The 21,511-nt window shown below is 25.5% G+C and overlaps 1 protein-coding gene and 1 long non-coding RNA gene across 4 annotated transcripts; one reads left to right on the top strand and one right to left on the bottom strand.

Moving 5' to 3' along the window:
- The first annotated feature begins 303 nt into the window (after positions 1-303).
- On the top strand, positions 304-11,456 carry LOC127280173 (protein kinase C). Of its 3 annotated transcripts, XM_051303046.1 has the most exons (10): positions 304-321; positions 667-1,916; positions 3,774-3,834; positions 4,126-4,351; positions 5,825-5,856; positions 6,585-6,655; positions 6,727-6,868; positions 7,005-7,559; positions 7,626-8,218; positions 8,280-11,456. In XM_051303046.1, exons 2-10 carry the CDS (start codon positions 1,584-1,586, stop codon positions 8,442-8,444), a joined length of 2,178 nt encoding a protein of 725 aa, XP_051159003.1. In that variant the 5' UTR covers positions 304-321; positions 667-1,583; the 3' UTR covers positions 8,445-11,456. The 3 variants fall into 3 exon arrangements, with proteins under 3 accessions (XP_051159003.1, XP_051159002.1, XP_051159005.1); XM_051303045.1 differs by lacking the exon at positions 304-321 and having other exon boundaries at positions 591-1,916; XM_051303048.1 differs by lacking the exons at positions 304-321; positions 5,825-5,856 and having other exon boundaries at positions 1,830-1,916.
- LOC127280194 (uncharacterized) lies at positions 1,861-3,357 on the bottom strand. Its single transcript, XR_007842799.1, has 3 exons — positions 2,890-3,357; positions 2,444-2,681; positions 1,861-2,001 (listed from the first exon to the last, which is right to left on the bottom strand). It is a non-coding gene; the product is annotated as an uncharacterized LOC127280194 (long non-coding RNA).
- Positions 11,457-21,511: the final 10,055 nt, after the last annotated feature.

Raw genomic sequence — 21,511 nt, 5'->3', positions numbered from 1 at the left:
ATTGCGGATCATTGCAAATTGCGTCAGAGAAAAGAAAGATTTATTTTACGTTATTATTATATTTGTAATCATAAAAAGTTAATTATACATATTTTTTTTCTAAATAAATAAATAAATAAACCAAAAAAAAAGGGGAAAAGTTTTATGGAAATTGTGCGAAGAAAAATAAATGTAAAACATTTTTTGACATATAACCTAAAAAATTTTGACAGTTGCGTTTATGTGAATTACCGCCGCTTTATTTTTTACATTTAGAAATTATTAAATTAATAATTAAAAAAGTCTACGAAAACAGTTCTATATAAATAAATTTTAAATAAGGTAAATAATTTATTAATTACTTTTTAATTATTTTTTGTTTTATTGAAAAATATTTCTCATTTATTAATATAATTAGTTACAAGATTTTTGAAAAGGGTTCTATAATTAAATAAATTATTATTATTATTATTATTTATTATTATATATTATTATATTATTATTATATATTATTTATTATTATTTATTATTTAAAAATTTTTTTTTTATGAATAACTTAATAATAATTAAGAAATTAACAAAAACGCCGTTTTTGAATTAAAAAATAAAATAATTATATTCATATATTTATTAAAATATTATACTTTTTGGAAATATTTTATTTGAATTTGAAATTTTCTTATCCAGGACGATATAAATTACTAGGGTATTTCTATAAAAAAATTTAATTGCCGGCTCCATAGGCAATCTGATGATGATGATGATATTGTTTCTCCGGAGATGGTCGATCAACACCGAAAAGAAACCGAAGTCATGGACTCGACATCATCCTTGTACGTATGCGCGGAATTACCTCTGTGTGTCGCGACGACCGACGAGAGCAGCGACGACCAAATTGAACGATTTTGTTGGATTTTAAGAAAGAGAAAGAGAGAGAGAGAGAAAAAAAGAGAATTATAATAACAAGGAAACGGAAATACACGAAATAGAGTGGGCAATCGTTATTAATTTATCTTTAAAATAGACTCGAAATTTTTATTTTCTTGCAAAGAAATAATATAAAAATTTGTTATACCCGAAAGAAAAATTGTGTGTGCATATATAGATATATATATATTTTTTTTTTTGGGTGAAGCCGCGACCTATGGCTGTCAGGACAGCTCGCCAAGGGGACTCCAGCTTATTATTAAGAAGTCCTAAATATCAAAAAGTTTTATTCACCGTTCATTCGATATTCTCATCATTATTTGCCCCTGTTTCTTGAATGAGTCTCTATTACTTCCGTTTTTGCCTCGATTATGTGTAAACCTGAGGTGAAAAGTGGAGGTGTTTATAACTACGTACTTGGTGACAAGTGGCGGTAAAGGAATAAACGATATTCGCCTCAAAAAAGAAAAAAAAAAAAAAAAAAAAGTCACCATGACTGATTAATTACAATTTTCAATATCATCAATTTCCAATATTAAGCAAATTTCTCTGGAAAGAGTATATATATATCGGAACAGGACACGACATCTAGTCTTCATATATATCAATACATATAGATATATATATATATTGTCGTATCATATACGGATTTTGTAAATATATTTCTTGAAAAGAAAATGTTCACCGGAAAGATAAAAGTGGAAATTTGTGAGGCCTCTGGTCTTAGGGCAACTGATAAGCAAAGAAAATTTTGGCAGGACGAATCGCCAATTCTTGATCCCTATGTATCAATGGATGTCGATGAAAATCCATTGGATCGTTCTTCCACAAAGCCAAAAACATTTGATCCAATTTGGAATGAAAGTTTTACACACGATGTCCAGGATGCGATGATGTTAAATCTCACCGTCTTCCACAATGCTGCCCTGCCTCCCGATGATTTTGTGGCTAACTGTTGCATTCCATTCGAGGAACTTCTTCAAAGGGATGATTCAACTGCTGATTTTTGGGTGCGCATTGCAGTTTTTTTTTGCCTATACTATTTTAATTTTCTTTTTTCAATTCTTTTTTCTTTTTGCAAATTTTTTTTTTTTTCTGAAACAGGAAATTCAGTATCAATATAAGGAAGTTAATAAACAATGCAGGATGTAGAAAATTCTGATATAGAAAAATTATCGAATTTTTGTTTTGAAATTATAATAAAATTATTAATTAGAGAACTAGTAAAGTTATCAAATTAATTATTAATTATTAATTATTAATTAGGTAACTGGTAAAATTAAATAAATATTGAACTTATAATTACAAATTATAAATCTAATATTCAATTACCATGTTTTGATTAATTTTGAAAATTTGAATGTGAATAATAAATTAATTAGCTTGAAATTTCTCAATTTTATCTCGGAATAGTTTTTTTTTAAGTATAGTCTTCAATTATAAATTTTTGCACCAAAAGTAAAACAATTTTTCCTACAGTTCATCCCTGTAGTGAAATATATAAGTGGCTTGTGAACTAAAATTAGATTCTACTCACGTGTAAGATTACTTCAGCATCATAATTTTAGTTGAGATGATTATTTTCCTATATTAGTTGTAGTTTCATTTTCCTTATAATATGTTGACACACACATTTATTTCTCAAAAAATGTACTTTGCCATGCTTCTAAAGTCAATAATGAGCACCCATTGAAGTTTAATTAGTTTTTTTTTTTTATTTAAAATTCAAATGAAACAAGTTCCTTCTGGCCTCCTTTTTGTTAATTGTTTCACTTCTGAATATAACAACAATAATCACAAATGTAGTGTAATAATTATTTTACTATTGTTACATAAGTCACGTGAAATAATACATAATTTGTTTTTCACTATGGACTTGAAAAATTAATTTTAATTAGTTAAATTGAAAAATTTTATTCAATTTTTTTTTTATATCTCAATTTTAGATTAAAAATTAAATTAATTTTTTTATAATAAACTTACCTGATTTTTCTAATATTTAAATTTATTTCACTTTTTTTTTACGATTTCACTGATGAAAAATCAATCAAATTTTTTTTAAGTTTTCTGTCAAAAATATGATTCACAGGTTCACAGTCCTGCGTATAATAATTTTTAAGACGATAAAACACGCAATTCTTGACGACACTTTAACAAGAGATAAGATTATGAAAACAAACTGGGGAAAAAAAAGCTATTCTCGAGATTGTATTCAGTGATTAGCAAAGAGTGTTAATTTGTTAACTTATTATTCCAAAAAAAAAAAAAAAAATAAGAAAAATTGAAACTTCTAGAGTTCATTATAAGGCGAATTTAATTATATTTTCAATTTTATTTTATTTCGTTATACGTGAAATAGGTGAAAAGAATTTTTGAATTTTTGTGAAAATATGTTTCAAACACATAGAAATTATGCGTTAGCAATATGCTTTCGTAGGTTGATTAAAATACAACAGGAAACTCTTGGAAAAATTTCAATAGCACATCCAATACCTTTAGTGAGGATGAAAATATTTATATTTAATTAAAATAAAATTATTAATTATCTAATTTATAATTTAGAAAAGTTAATTTAAATTAATAATTTATAATTTTAGAATATAAAAGATGAATGTTATTCAAAAAAAAGAATTCAATATAATAATTAAATTAAAAAATTTATAATTAACTAAATAATAATTCATAAGTAAAAGTTTAAATAAATTTAATTATGTTAATTCGAAATAGATAATAATTATTAAATTAAAACTAATTTAATTATTGAATAGCAATATTTTGCTTCTATAAATTTATTTAATTAATAAATTTTTAAAAAATATATAAAATAGACAAGAATTATTTTTCTAATGATATATATTCTGTTTTAGGTCGACTTAGAACCTCAAGGGAAGCTGCGAATTAAGATAGATTTACAGCGGAATAATCAAGGTATAATTTCAATTTTTAAGATTTTAATTTTATTATAAAATAATTAATTTTTTATATTAACTTTTTAAATAAATTTGCTTTGCTTTTTAATTATTGCAATAAAAAAATAAAGAATTTATTGCATTAAAAAATATAATTATAATTTTTTATTAATTATTATAATTACAAAATGTAATTAAAAAATTTAACTATAAATTTTTCTTCAAAACAGAGAATTCTTTAAAAAAAAAAAAGAAGCTATTATTTATTCTTTTAGGGGGAAATATTAATATTTTAATGAAAATTTTAAAGGTCAACAGCCAGGATGCGTTGCAGGCGACGGAGATGGTATTGGAAGTGGTGTCGTTGGCGGGACAGTTAGCGGAAAAGAGCCACGACGTGAATTTAAGGAACGTCAGGGTTTTAATCGTCGTCGAGGTGCAATGCGACGAAGAGTTCATCAAGTCAATGGTCATAAGTTTATGGCCACTTTTCTTAGACAGCCAACATTCTGCTCTCACTGCCGCGAATTTATATGGTATGTATTTCATTCTTTTTTTTTTTTTTTTTTAATTTTTTTTTCTCACGCTATCTTTTGGGATTGGTGCAATTTTTCGTGGAATTAAAAAAAAAAACTAGTCACTTTTACAGGTTCGGAATGAAAAAAAAATATATTATATAATTAACAAAAGAAACAAAAAAAAAAAAAAATTATACTGCATGCTGGATTCAATATATAAATCAAAATTCTTTTTTTCTTTTCTTGAAAATTTTATTCACTGTTGAAAAAATTTTCTCTTGATCTTAAGATGATTTTTATATATCGAATCCTTGTGGGGGTTTTGGATTTTATTCTCAGGTTGCATGTGTGACTCATTTCGTTTACATATATTCACAAATTCTTTAAAGCGGGTATATTATTATAATTAACTGCCGTTATAATCAGTTTTCTAGAACGTTGCATGCTTTCTGCCTTTAGAACACGAGCTAATGAGTATTAAAATCTTTATAAGATTCTTTAAATGACTAAAAAAAAAAAAGTGGGTTTTCACACACGTTATGATGAGTCAGATTATGAATTGTGTAATATTGCGGAATTATCTGTTTCATGGAAGAGCTTATTTCAAAATTAGGATTGCCATTTACTATTCAAGCAGTGTGTTGAGAATAATTTTCGTCAAATTTTGCTAATATTATATTTATTTAATAATTATGTGAATTTATAAATAAATTCGGTACAAGAAATTCATTCAATAATTAATAAAAGAAATTTAAAAAAAAAATAAAAAAAAAATAATAGGATTAATATAACTATTATGTTCAATTTACAATTTATTTTCAAAAATTAAAAGTTTTTTTTAAATTATTATTTGTTCAATTGGGAGTTTATTCTATCCCGAACAAATTGAATTTTAAGCAATTTAAATCAAAATAAAGTTAATTAAAAATAAAACTTATTTTAAAAACTTTAATTTGAAAATAGAATTATTTAATAATAAACTTCATAAATTTATTTGAAATTATATTTTTATTTTGAAATAAATTTAATACAAATTTTTTTTGTTTATAAATAGGCCGAGAACGATTATTAAAAAATTTATTTTAGATTTTAAATAATTAAAGAAACACAATGAATTTTTGAAAAACTTTTTTTTAAAAATCATGATTTCTATGTGAAATAATTGATAAAATTTTTATTATAATTTGGGATATTATTCTAGAAATTTTATGATTAAATTAGTGATGAAAAAAAATTAAATTATTGGCAAGAGAAAATTTTCTTTAGTTTAAGAATAAATAAAAAAAAAATTTTTTTTACCCTCTATCGCCTTTTTCTCTATCTTAAGAGTTCGCCATAGATCTATTTCTCTCTTTCTCTATTTATAAGCTAATGTAAGATTTTAATTGGCGGAAAAGGGATAAATTACGAATGTGTGTTTTTTTTCTTTTTTTAACCAAGCGGGTTTATCACCGAGATGATGTGACGTGTTTTTTGTCTGTTGTATTTCAGGGGCTTGGGCAAGCAGGGCTATCAGTGTCAAGGTGAGAAAGACACAAATCACGTTTATTAACCGATTATTATATGTTATTACATATATATATATATATATAAATGTTCTCGCTTGCAGAACCAATTTTTGTGTGTGCATTTTCATTTTGTGCGTATATTTATTTTTTTTATATTATACTTTTTATTATTATATCATTTTTTTTTTTCACGCAGGTAGTTATCAACTACTCAGAACTCTTAAGCCTGAGAATCTCAGACATATATTTGTCCCTCGTCTTGGTGTCTTTATAAATGCTTTTCTGATTTCTTCTGCTGGAAGTCCGAGAATTATTGCTTTTATCAAAAATGTTAAAATTCGTTTTAAAAAAACGATGCGATTAAAAAAAAACAAATTGGCTCACTTTTTTATTTTTGCATGTATTCTTCTTCTTCTTTCTCCTTTCGGGGAAATAATTGCAGGTTCGCCTTTTATTTTTTTGATTTCAAGTATTCTACTTTGTATTTTTTTTATATTAATTCATGTGTTGTTTTTTTTGTCTATTAATTATTCTTTTATTTTTTTTTGTTCCAATTTTTGTTTTTCTTCATTGTCAGCTGTACTGTCATTTAATTTCAATTAAGGATCGTATACTAATTACCATTGTTTTTGGATTTTGTTTTTTATACGCTTACAATGCATGTGACTGTTGCTTAAAATGATATTTATTGTATTTTTGTTGATTAATTATGGGGATTTTAAATAAATTTAAATTTGTTCCAGTTTGTACGTGTGTTGTTCATAAAAGATGCCACAATTTAGTGGTAACAAAATGTCCTGGCATGAGAGACGAGGTAAATTATTTTTTTTTTATTGTAATTTTATAATTAATGAAGAAAATTATTAAAAAAAAATTAAATTTCAGACGAGCCAATGTACGCAAGGAGCTCGATTCAGTATAGACGTTCCTCATCGATTTGTTGTTCACAATTACAAACGTTTCACATTTTGTGATCATTGTGGATCACTTCTTTATGGTTTGATTAAGCAAGGACTACAATGTGAAGGTAATTTTGATTAAAAATGTAAATTCTTTTTTTTCAAAAATTCTTTTTTACAAAAATTCTTTTTTTTATTTTAAATTATTTTCTAATTGAATTAATTTTTGATTTTTAATTTTTTTAATTTAATTTTTCATTACAGTTTGTAGTATGAATGTTCATAAGAGATGTCAAAAAAATGTGGCGAATAATTGTGGAATTAATACAAAAGCAATGGCCGAGGTGCTCAGTACAATTGGTATATCAGCTGATAAACATGTGAAAACACCGAAAATCACTTATAAACCAGGTGCAGGTGCACAATCATCAATTTCAAGTAGCGAATCGTCAACGCCTGATTCACAATTGTCATCGATACAAAAAGCAAAAGATGCAACAACACCAATTGAGGGTTCAGTATCAGGTAGCGAGAGTGAAATGAAAAAAGTGAATCTTTCGGATTTTAATTTTATCAAAGTACTTGGTAAAGGTAGTTTTGGTAAAGTAATGTTAGCGGAAAAAAAGGGTAATCCAGATGAGGTTTATGCTGTTAAAGTTTTGAAAAAAGATGTCATTATTCAAGATGACGATGTTGATTGTACAATGACGGAAAAACGTATATTAGCACTCGCTGCCAATCATCCATTTCTCACTGCTCTACATAGTTGTTTTCAAACAAAAGAGAGACTTTTATTTGTTATGGAATACGTCAATGGAGGTAAATAATTGATTATTTTTGAAAACATACTATTTTATAATTATTTAAATTAATTATTATTTTTAGGTGATTTAATGTTTCAAATTCAAAGAGCAAGAAAATTTGAAGAGAATCGAGCACGTTTTTATGCGGCTGAAGTTACGTTAGCGTTACAATTTCTCCATAGGCATGGCGTTATTTATCGTGATTTAAAATTGGATAATATTTTATTGGATCAAGAGGGTCATTGTAAATTGGCAGATTTTGGAATGTGTAAAGAGGGAATTAAAGATGGTGCAACAACAACAACATTTTGTGGTACACCCGATTATATTGCACCGGAAATATTACAAGAACTTGAATATGGAGCGAGTGTCGATTGGTGGGCATTGGGTGTACTTATGTATGAAATGATGGCTGGACAACCTCCATTTGAAGCTGACAATGAGGATGATTTATTTGAATCAATTTTACATGATGATGTACTTTATCCAGTGTGGCTTACCAAAGAGGCTGTATCAATATTAAAAGGATTTATGACAAAAAATTCCGCTAAACGATTGGGATGCGTCACGGCAAATGGTGGCGAGAGTGCAATAAGAACTCATCCATTTTTTCAATATATGGATTGGGAAGCACTTGAGGCGCGAAAACTAAAACCACCATTTAGACCAAAAATTGTAAGTTATTTTATTTTCCGTAAAAATTGTAATTTCATAAAAATTTAATTTCCAATTATAGAAAAGCAAGAAGGACGCAGTGAATTTTGATGCTGAATTTACGAGAGAAACACCTGAATTAACGCCAATTAATACTGATATCGTTCCTTGTATAAATCAAGAAGAATTCAAAGGTTTTTCATTCGTGAATAAGGACTTCAATCCAACCAGATTTGTGACGCAATAAATTGTCGTCGTCGTCGTCGTCGTTGTGGAATTAAAAATGAAAAGAAGAAAAGGATTTTTTCAACAAAAAAAAAGGTACGAAAAAATTAAATAATCGCCTTTTGTCTCCAAATCAAGCTCATTTCATTCGCGAGCATTTCTTGTGGAGCAAAATAATTCATAAAAAGGTGAGATTTAAAAATTTTTTCTGATTATTATCAAAGAAAATGAAAAATTAATATTATCGCGACAAAACAAAGCCCATCGAATATGTTAAAAAAAAAAAAAAAAATCTCAAAAAAAAACCTGATGGAGCCTTAACGCGTCAAGGTGACACTTGTCTCGCGAAAGAAAAAAAAACATTTTTTTCTTTAACTAAAATGTTTCCCTGTTCGTTGTTTACAATGAGAATTTAGGAGTTAAATACAATTGTTATTATTAAACAGATAAAAAAAAAAAATAGTGCAAATTCTCGCACAAAATTGGATATATAAAAAAAAACCATTAGAAGGAAAAACGAGAGATTTTATACCTGAAACGCGATTTTTTCAAAGTATTTTTGCGAATCTGTCGTGAAATCGGATTTAATTTAATTTGGTTTTTTTTTTCTGAGAAGTGTGGCGTCCTTAGATAATACTCAATGAAAAGAAAAAAAAAGGCGACAGTCAATCGCTGGGCGATTACAACGAAACTCGCAAAAAAAAAAAAAAAAATTCTGAAAAGAAAATTCGCTTTCTTACAGATTCGCATTTTTTCTTTTTATTTTCATACACGGGTCAAAACTGTGTAAAAATGCTTCGAGTAATTCGAAGTTAGATTAAAAACAATTTAGGACTAGTTAAAACTAGAAATTTCGATAAACGCGCAAATTTTTTTTTTTTTTTTTTTTTTTTTTCGAAAGAGCTAATTCCAATCTTTCGCAGTGAGAATAGGATACAATTTTCTCGAAAGATTGAAAAATGGAAAAAACCTGAAGTTAATATTATTATATATATATTAAAAAAAAGCGTCGCAAGGACCACAGGTGGTCTCTATCAGAGAATCTATATATAAATTATATATATATATATATATATAGAACAATTATATTTAAATTATTTTAGCATACGCCTAAATAAAGCATAATCAAGAGGCAATTAACCGTTTTGGTTAAATTCAAATCTAGTGTTTAAGATTGCATATTATTTGTTTTAAAACAAAAGTCGCACCTTCCCTTTGATTTAATTCAAAAAAAAAAAAAAAAATTATATATTATAAGCGTTGTCTCTAGTTAAATGTATTATGGCTTTTATTGCAATCTTATAATACTATAATACCAAATGTTAATCAGCGCACGTGCGGAGACGTCCAGTGTCCAGATTTTGACCAAACGATTTTTTGTTATTACATTATAAGAGACAAACTCCACTTCCATTAATTATTTAAAAAAAAAAAAAAAATCTCAGTTTCTAGTCTTACCAGTGAGGCGTTCGCGCACGTTCGCACATATTTACTTAAAAAAATAAAAAAAAACGTCGAAAATAAGATACAAAAAAAAATAATTTTAATTTCTAGAATAATTCCTAAGATTGAAAGAATTATTCGAGATATTCTATTTGAGAAAGAATATTCTTGAGAGGAAAATCTTTTTGCCCTTAAAACACGAGAAAATATTTCAGGGATTGTGTATTTAAAATAATAATTATTTATTTCAATTAGAAAAATATTTTTAATCATTTTTCTTACAAATTTAGCAAATTTTTTTTTTTCTAATTTTCCGATATGGAAATTTAATTATTTAACAAAAAAAAAATGAAATGAGTCCCTGATATTTCTATTAAAGTAGCACATATTTAAAGACAAAAAGATTCATTTCGCTTAAATCTCAAAAAAAAATTTTTATTCTAACAAGGGATTTGTCTTTGTAAATTAAATTAACGTATAGTAGTACAAAACGTCTCAAAAAAAAAAAAATATATATATATATATTTCCCAAAGACTCTCGTGTGGCATGAAAAAAAAAAATCCCCTTCCTCCCAAAAAATGGTATAAACACGTGACGAGTCAAAAAAAAAAAAAAAATGTGGAAATAAATATTACGAGTGCAACAAAACAAAAACCAAAAAAAACAAAAAAAAAATCGATGTCGTGAATCGTTGTCATTTAGCTATTCTCAAATATTAATTTAGTGTTCAAAGGCGTCCATAGTTTAACTGTCATTCGAGGTCTTCCTTAAATTTCAATCAAATAATTTGAAATTCGGGATTGTGCCTTTCGAATTTTCTCGACTTGACAGAAATTCAAAAATGATTCGACACGAAGAATTTTTTATTGAAAAAAAAAAAAATTATAATTCAATCCAAAGAATATAAATAAAAATTATAAAAACCCAATTATTGAATAATAATTTAAAAAAAAATTCATTTCGAATCATTTTTGAAAATCGATAATTTTTTTTTTTTTGGCAAAAATACTTTCTGCGTTTGAAAGTATATGTATGTAAATTTCTCAAAAAAAAAATATTTTCAAATTGATGAAAATAATAATAATAGTACCTCTTCTCTTCTCGGTGCTCTTTCTTTTTTTTCTGTTCATCGAGAGAACCGTCTAGTCGATTAAAATAAGTTTTCTCATACACATAGAATAATTTGGATTTTCATGAATCCAAAAAAAAAATACAATTAAAAAAAGAAAAAAAAATATTAAGAAACATATTTCTGAAAATTTTTCTTCGTTAAATAGATTTAGTGTTTCTATATTTTCTTTTTGGAAAAATTCAAGGAAAAGCGCAATTTTTTTGAATAAATTTGTAAAAATTCCTTTTTTTTTATCAATTTTTATTTGTGATTTTTTTCAACGAGATCTGATTTTTTTTTTTTGGTCGTGACGTAGATTTAAAAAAAAAACCAAATATTTTAGAGAGATAAGTTGATTTTTAGAAAAATTTCACTCGACTTAATGGTCTCTCTCACTCACTCTCTATCTCTCAGTGATTATCTCCATTGCCTTTGCGGAGTCCTCAAAAAAGAAAGCAAAAAAAAAAAAAAAAAAATAATGGACTCGACTCATTCGCGTACCTACCTAATATCAGACGGCTTAGAAGCCAATGGCCTCCATAACTTATATAAAAAAAAAAATAAATAAATAAATAAAATAACGTATAAGCGTGAAAAATCTAGTCAGTCTCGACAAAAGTAAATTAGAAGTCGAATTCCGACGTTCGCGAGACACAGGAGGCTTAATTACATAATAATAATTATAATATTAATTATAATAATAAAAATAATATAATAACAGTAAATTCGTTGATATGCGTACAATCGTATAATATTTACCAACCGACCGTACGTTAATAATAAAAAAAAAAAAAAAAACAAAAAAACAAAAACGGTTAGTCCGGCCTATGTTTAGCTAACAGGTGATAGAACATAATTTTCGAAAAATAAAAGAAATGGAAAAAAATACCAGTTAACGTTTAAGTATATTAATACTATTGTATAGATCATCACACACATTGTGGAGAAATTACATTAAAAAAAAAAAAAAAAAAAATTTATCATTGTTAGTTAGGAAGCCATTTCTTTAGGCTTATCATATATATATATATAATCATTGAAAATTCATTGCATTCGAAATCATTTTTTCGTAGGAAATATTTCTTTCTTTTTTCTCAACAAGTTTTATGATGAAAAATTTTTGGAAAAAATTTTGTGTTTAAAATATATTAATTTTATTATTTATTACTATATTTTTAGATTTTATTTCTCCATTGTGTAATTTTTACAAAGTTTTACAATTTTTTCTTTCCCACTAGTTTTTTTTATTTATTACTATATTGTTATTTATTATTATATTACTATTATTAATAAATATTTATAATAATAAATTGTTATTATTTTATGAATTTAAAAAATAAATTAATAATAATTGAAAAAATTTTTCGTTATCATTTTTTTAAAAAATAAATAGTTTGCAATAATTTTTACATAGATAATTAAAAAAAATTAAACAGAAATTATAATAAAAATAAAACTTATAATAATAATAATAATAATAATAATTTTGTACGAAAAAATGCTTTCGTCTGTAATAATTTGATTTAAGTGAGTATAAAATCAATGAAAATCGTTTGTCGTACGTATCTCCGTAATTCAGACAAATTAAGAGAAATTATTCAAAAACCAATATTTAATCGATATTTGAATTCGCACTGCGTTTTTTTTTTTTTTTGTCAATTGGAAAAAGACAGAAAAAAACGCGACGCTCAGTTGCCGTCCTTATACTCACATCGATTCGAGCGTAAAAAAAAATTTTTTTTTCCAACTTAAATAGTTTTCAAACTTTTGCGGAAAGAAAATCGGCACGCCGTCCTCGGTGCATTCGTCGCACAAAAAAAAAAAATCCGTCGTTCCAAGACTTTTTTTTCCCATTTTTTTTTTATTATATTTTTTTTGCGATTTATTTTTACAAATGAGAAAGAGAAAGAAAAATTGATTTCTTTTTTTTATAAAATGAATTTTCGTTTTTAAAGGGAATTATAGAATTTTTTTTTTCTTTGTTAAAGAAATTATAAAAAATCTGTTCACGAAGATACGTAGCGAAAAATTGTATATTTCGTGAAAAAAAAAATCGTGAGCGATTTTTTTTAGTTAATTGATCGTTTTTAAGTATAAAAAAAAAATATATATATATATTTAATTAGGTAGGATCGACGTCAAGTAGGAATTGCGAAAAAAAAAAAATTGTTGACCCTGTCTTAGTACAATTCGTTGTTCTGATCGATGTGATTTTTTTTGTATCGCTAATTAAATAATTCTATTTAGCTAATTAATTAATTAATAATAATAAAGAAAAAAAGAAAATTTATGTTGAATGTTATATACAATAATTATTATATATGCGTCGTGTAGTTTAACGTCGCTATTATTATGCACTCGTGTCTAGAAGATAGAGAGGTATACACTTATAAATTGTTAGTATACAGGTAAATAGAATTTTGATGTTCAAAAATAATTAATTTAAAAAAAATCTGCGCATTCAGAGAAAAATTTATATATATATATGAAAAATGTATGCCAGAGACGAAATATATTATTAATATATATTATAAAACGATCCGAGAGATATTTATCAGAAAAAAAATAAAATGTAAAAAATTAATTTACACTTGTTGTAATTTAAAGATTAAAAATGTTGCGAGTAGATTTTTTTTAAAAATAAACGATAACTATTATTTTGTCAATAAAATCAGAAAAGATTAAAATTAATTCGAAAAAAATATTTCTTAAATAAATAATTAATTTAAAAAAAAAAATTTTGAATAATTGAAGAAATAATTATCAAAAAATGAAAAATTTATAAAAAAAATAATTACAGTTTTTTTTCGATTAATTTGGAAAAATTGTTTTGAAAAAATAATCGTTATTATGTATGTATTATCTACTCGCAGATTTTTTTTCTTCCGAGCATCATTCGAATTTTGAAATACGCATCTAATTCACAAACATTAATGTGTAGTACCATTTAATAATAATCGAAACATTAATCACGAGTATATTTATATAAATATTATAATTATTTAAATTATTGTAAAATTGAGTGCAATATCCTATACGAGATATATTGAGTGAGAGTTAAAAAAATGTGAGTGAGAGTAAAATTTTTATTTTATTTAAAATTGTGACAAAGTCCGTCGAATCATATTTTTTTTTTTTTTTTTAATCACGATTATTATTATTGTCATTATAATTAAAACTCTTATTATGTTGGTAAAAAAAATAATTTGTGATTGATAATGATGAAAAGGAGACTCGTAAAAAAATATTTTCCCAATTTTATTCACTCGATTTTCAATATTAATAAATTTTCTTAAATTTAGCTATCAAATTTTATTTATTAAAATTTAATTGAAAAAGTTTTATTTTTATTTTGTTGGGGAAAAATAAAATTTCCATTTTTGATGATTATAATATTTTTTTGTTGAAAAATTGGAAAAATTTATAATTACCTACTATTTGAAGAATTTATTTTCGTTTTTATTTTTAGATTTGAAAATTGAAAAAAAAACTAATGAATAATAGTTATTTAATTTTGTTTTTAATTTTTATTTAATTATTTAATAAATAATAAATTATTTATTTAAATTAATAAATAAAAAATTTAATAGTAATCAAAATAAAATGGAGTCTTTCTGGGAATGAATTTTCGTTTTTAAGATTTTTGTATAATTTTTTTTTTCTTTTTTTTTTGAAAAAAACCTCGCTGCCGGCCAGTGCATTTTGTTTGCAGTTTGTGAGTCATTTTTTGCCTGCGTGTAAATTAAATGACAAAAATTTTTTATTGTACATGTCATTTTGATCGCAGGTCAATATAATGATGAGAGAGTCTAATTTATTATTGTGATACAAAAATGGGGTTCGTTCGTATTTTACCGTTAAAAACAAAAAAAAAAAATAGCAAAAGTCTTTATTTACTGTTAAAGAAAAAAAAGTCCAGTATCGAGTTGAGAATATCTTTTAAAAAAAAAAATGAAAAACTTGTTGAAAATTTGAAAAAACAAAAAAATACGAGCACAAGTAATCAAATCACTCGTTTTCAAAGACACTTTTTTTTAAAATAGAATGTGAAAAAAAAGTTTGTTATTATTTTTAAGATAAAAATAACTCGATCATGGAAAAAGTGGTGCAATATACAAAAAAAATAAAAAAAATATATATAATAAATATATAAAAATATATATATATACGCCAATATAGTCCAATTCGATCTCTATTATGCGTGCGAGCCCCGAAAAAAATACATATTATCATATATTATATTGTAATATTATCTGCGTAAAATCGAGTATTTATTTCTTGACTGTTTATATCGTTTATATAAAAAAAAATATATATATATAAATATAAAACAAAATATATCATCAATTTTAGATTGTCTAGAAAATTAAGAATCTCGAAACTCTCCATACTTTCAAAAAGGTGCAACTGAGCATTTTAGCGCACTTTTTTTTTTCCAAAAAGCATAATTTTGAAAATTGGAGAGTTATCGCATTTAATAAAATTGATTCAGGGTTGTCAATTTAAAAAATCTTTAAATACCTACTAAAATTTTATTTATCCACATTTCATTTTATATAATAATTATTTTAATTGAATTTTCCTAAAAATTCAGCCCTGATTCAATTAATTAATTTTTTTTTTTTTTTTGAGAGAAAAAATGAAAATTATAATATACAAATATAAAAATATATATATTTGTGTATTATATAGGTATATATTTGGATATTGTAAGAAATCCGAAATTGTGTATTAACGCTATTGTACCTTCGCTTCGAGATAAATTAATTACTGTTGTATACACACACACACATCTATAGACGTTTTCGTCCATCGATAAAAAGAGGATTTCAAGGTATAAATAATAAGTCTCGCTTTTGATGTTTTTTGAATGAGAAAGAAAAAAAAAGCAGTAATATAAAAATTTGAAAAATTAATGCGCATAAAACTAAAAGTATTATACAATAATAATAATAATAATAATAATAATAATAACTAGGGGACTCATTTTCACTTAGCGGTTTAGAATAATTCAGTATTATTATTTTTATTTTTTCTCTTTGTATCCATTTTTTGTAATAGGACCAGATTATCAATTTTTTTTTTTTTAATTTCATATAGGAATAAAAGAGAAATACGTGTACAGTGCAAAAAAAAAAACAGCCTAAATACGTAAAAAATAAATAATTGTTCCTTATAAATAAAATAGTTTGGTAATAAAATATCTATATAATAGTATTTTTTCCCCTCTAGGTGAGAATGAGTTTATTGCCGAAAAAAAAAAATCGAATGTACTTATTTTTTAGAGTGCAAATTTTTCTAATACACACGCACATACATTTTTTCACATATATATATATTATCACAAGGAATTTTTTTTTTTTAATAATTAATACTTTCTCGACAAAAAGAACTCGACACCTCTACTTTTAAATTCATTTCCTTTTTTTTTTAATGTAATATATTTATATATAAATATAAACATATTTATTCAATGAGGTAATGGTGTCAAATTCAATGAGAATCATTTTGCTGGAATTGATTTTCTTTTTTATTTTTTCCTACGTACAAAAAGAAAATGTGCTTAACGTTCTTAGTACCAGAGATACATTTTTTTTTTTTGTTATTTTATTATGAAATTTCTTTTTTAATCTCAAGGTGCTTTGACGGTTTGCATCCGCCTATTTCGGCACTTGCCAGTTTATAAATTATAATCTATGTAGAAGAGTAATAAAAATAAAAAAAAAAAAGCGCAAAGATGTTAAGTGCGATGGATATAAAATTTTTCATAATTTTATATTTATCGTGCGCTCAAAAATAAATGAGGTTTTGAAGATTTAAATAAAAAAAAAAAAAAAAAAAAAGTAAATATATATAAATATACGGAAAAACAAAATGTTATCTAAAAAAAGAAAAAATAATAAGAATACCTGCGTCTACGTGAATGTAGCGTTTAGATAGATAATGTACCTATTACTATTACTATAAAACATAAAAAGTACGCTAATTACTTATGACTGTCTGTATTTATTATTTTACAATTTTTATTTCTACTAAAATAGTAACTAGAGGAAAAGGAGCGTTTTTTTGTTGTTTTAATTTTAATTTTATAAATTCAGACAGACATTGGTATTTAGTAAACACTGTTATTTGTCTGATTATCGTGTAAAGAATAATGAATAAAAAAAAACAAAAATATATATATATACATAAATTTTAAGTATTATTTTCATCTTCTCTAATTTTCAGAAAGATATGTTATTAATATAAATTTTAATTAGTTAAAATTAACAATTAAAAAATAATTACTAAATAAATTAAAACTTAATATCATTTGAGTAAAAATATTTAAAAATTTAAAAATGACAAGTGGCGACAACAATAAAACCAAATGTAGATAAAAAAGAATTTAATTACTCACAATAGATAAAGATGAATATAATTGGTAATTACCTACTATCGATAAAGAAGAATATATTTGATAATTACCTACAATTGATAAAAAGGAAATTATTATGAAAATTCAGAAATTTATTTAAAAACTTGTTGTCACTTTGAATAACTTTCGATTGTTTAAAGTAAAAGAAAAGTACGTTTTGCAATTAAATATAAAAAAAAGAAGGGGTGGACATATATTACATAAATATGATGTTTATGCCACAAACATTATGCTTCATCGCAGAAAATATTTAATTTAATTTACATTAAAAATTTTATAAATTTAGGTAAATATAAAGATCAATCAATTAGTTTCTATGTAAGGATTGCAAAAAAAAATTAAATTTTTCTTAGACAGGCAATATCATTGCAATTTCTTGCACAAAATACACCTAAAAGTGTAGAAAAAAATTGACAGCCAAATACGAGTAGAGGAAGACACCTATTACCACCTAAAAGTCATTTTACCAAAAAAACCAAAATTATAAAAAAGTTCCCAATATAATTCAATTTTTCTTAGGCGGACTATTTTATTGCATTTTCTTGCACAAAATACACCTAAAAGTGTAGAAAAAAATTGACAGCCAAATACGAGTAGAGGAAGACACCTATTACCACCTAAAAGTCATTTTACCAAAAAAACCAAAATTATAAAAAAGTTCCCAATATAATTCAATTTTTCTTAGGCGGACTATTTTATTGCATTTTCTTGCACAAAATACACCTAAAAGTGTAAAAAAAAATTGACAGCCAAATTCGAGTAGAGGAAGACACCTACTACCACCTAAAAGTCATTTTACCCATAAATCCAAAATTATAAAAAAGTTCCCAATATAATTCAATTTTCCTTAGGCGGACTATTTTATTGCATTTTCTTGCACAAAATACACCTAAAAGTGTAGAAAAAAATTGACAGCCAAATTCGAGTAGAGGAAGACACCTACTACCACCTAAAAGTCATTTTACCCATAAATCCAAAATTATAAAAAAGTTCCCAATATAATTCAATTTTCCTTAGGCGGACTATTTTATTGCATTTTCTTGCACAAAATACACCTAAAAGTGTAGAAAAAAATTGACAGCCAAATACGAGTAGAGGAAGACACCTATTACCACCTAAAAGTCATTTTACCAAAAAAACCAAAATTATAAAAAAGTTCCCAATATAATTCAATTTTTCTTAGGCGGACTATTTTATTGCATTTTCTTGCACAAAATACACCTAAAAGTGTAGAAAAAAATTGACAGCCAAATTCGAGTAGAGGAAGACACCTACTACCACCTAAAAGTCATTTTACCCATAAATCCAAAATTATAAAAAAGTTCCCAATATAATTCAATTTTCCTTAGGCGGACTATTTTATTGCATTTTCTTGCACAAAATACACCTAAAAGTGTAGAAAAAAATTGACAGCCAAATACGAGTAGAGGAAGACACCTATTACCACCTAAAAGTCATTTTACCAAAAAAACCAAAATTATAAAAAAGTTCCCAATATAATTCAATTTTTCTTAGGCGGACTATTTTATTGCATTTTCTTGCACAAAATACACCTAAAAGTGTAGAAAAAAATTGACAGCCAAATTCGAGTAGAGGAAGACACCTACTACCACCTAAAAGTCATTTTACCCATAAATCCAAAATTATAAAAAAGTTCCCAATATAATTCAATTTTCCTTAGGCGGACTATTTTATTGCATTTTCTTGCACAAAATACACCTAAAAGTGTAGAAAAAAATTGACAGCCAAATACGAGTAGAGGAAGACACCTATTACCACCTAAAAGTCATTTTACCAAAAAAACCAAAATTATAAAAAAGTTCCCAATATAATTCAATTTTTCTTAGGCGGACTATTTTATTGCATTTTCTTGCACAAAATACACCTAAAAGTGTAGAAAAAAATTGACAGCCAAATTCGAGTAGAGGAAGACACCTACTACCACCTAAAAGTCATTTTACCCATAAATCCAAAATTATAAAAAAGTTCCCAATATAATTCAATTTTCCTTAGGCGGACTATTTTATTGCATTTTCTTGCACAAAATACACCTAAAAGTGTAGAAAAAAATTGACAGCCAAATACGAGTAGAGGAAGACACCTATTACCACCTAAAAGTCATTTTACCAAAAAAACCAAAATTATAAAAAAGTTCCCAATATAATTCAATTTTTCTTAGGCGGACTATTTTATTGCATTTTCTTGCACAAAATACACCTAAAAGTGTAGAAAAAAATTGACAGCCAAATTCGAGTAGAGGAAGACACCTACTACCACCTAAAAGTCATTTTACCCATAAATCCAAAATTATAAAAAAGTTCCCAATATAATTCAATTTTCCTTAGGCGGACTATTTTATTGCATTTTCTTGCACAAAATACACCTAAAAGTGTAGAAAAAAATTGACAGCCAAATACGAGTAGAGGAAGACACCTATTACCACCTAAAAGTCATTTTACCAAAAAAACCAAAATTATAAAAAAGTTCCCAATATAATTCAATTTTTCTTAGGCGGACTATTTTATTGCATTTTCTTGCACAAAATACACCTAAAAGTGTAGAAAAAAATTGACAGCCAAATTCGAGTAGAGGAAGACACCTACTACCACCTAAAAGTCATTTTACCCATAAATCCAAAATTATAAAAAAGTTCCCAATATAATTCAATTTTCCTTAGGCGGACTATTTTATTGCATTTTCTTGCACAAAATACACCTAAAAGTGTAGAAAAAAATTGACAGCCAAATACGAGTAGAGGAAGACACCTATTACCACCTAAAAGTCATTTTACCAAAAAAACCAAAATTATAAAAAAGTTCCCAATATAATTCAATTTTTCTTAGGCGGACTATTTTATTGCATTTTCTTGCACAAAATACACCTAAAAGTGTAGAAAAAAATTGACAGCCAAATTCGAGTAGAGGAAGACACCTACTACCACCTAAAAGTCATTTTACCCATAAATCCAAAATTATAAAAAAGTTCCCAATATAATTCAATTTTCCTTAGGCGGACTATTTTATTGCATTTTCTTGCACAAAATACACCTAAAAGTGTAGAAAAAAATTGACAGCCAAATACGAGTAGAGGAAGACACCTATTACCAGCTAAAAGTCATTTTACCAAAAAAACCAAAATTATAAAAAAGTTCCCAATATAATTCAATTTTTCTTAGGCGGACTATTTTATTGCATTTTCTTGCACAAAATACATCTAAAAGTGTAGAAAAAAATTGACAGCCAAATACGAGTAGAGGAAGACACCTATTACCAGCTAAAAGTCATTTTACCAAAAAAACCAAAATTATAAAAAAAGTTCCCAATATAATTCAATTTTTCTTAGGCGGACTATTTTATTGCATTTTCTTGCACAAAATACATCTAAAAGTGTAGAAAAAAATTGACAGCCAAATACGAGTAGAGGAAGACACCTATTACCAGCTAAAAGTCATTTTACCAAAAAAACCAAAATTATAAAAAAAGTTCCCAATATAATTCAATTTTTCTTAGGCGGACTATTTTATTGCATTTTCTTGCACAAAATACACCTAAAAGTGTAGAAAAAAATTGCCAGCCCGATCCGAGTAGAGGAAGACACCTATTACCACCAAAAAGTCATCCAACCCATAAATCCAAAAAAATAAAAAAGTTCCCAAAACAATTCAATTTTTCTTAGGCAGACTATTTTATTGCAATTTCTTGCATAAAATACTCCTAAAAGTGTAGAAAAAAATTGACAGCCAAATACGAGTAGAGGAAGACACCTATTACCACCTAAAAGTCATTTTACCAAAAAAACCAAAATTATAAAAAAGTTCCCAATATAATTCAATTTTTCTTAGGCGGACTATTTTATTGCATTTTCTTGCACAAAATACACCTAAAAGTGTAGAAAAAAATTGACAGCCCGATCCGAGTAGAGGAAGACACCTATTACCACCTAAAAGTCATTTTACCAAAAAAACCAAAATTATAAAAAAGTTTCCAATATAATTCAATCTTTCTTAGGCGGACTATTTTATTGCATTTTCTTGCACAAAATACACCTAAAAGTGTAGAAAAAAATTGACAGCCAAATACGAGTAGAGGAAGACACCTATTACCACCTAAAAGTCAT

This window comes from Leptopilina boulardi, unplaced genomic scaffold (genome assembly GCF_019393585.1).
Source record: "Leptopilina boulardi isolate dan_hultmark-lab unplaced genomic scaffold, ZJU_Lbou_2.1 LbouV2_229, whole genome shotgun sequence".
NCBI classification, from domain to species: Eukaryota; Metazoa; Arthropoda; class Insecta; order Hymenoptera; family Figitidae; genus Leptopilina; species Leptopilina boulardi.
This window is presented reverse-complemented; position numbering and strand designations above follow the sequence as displayed.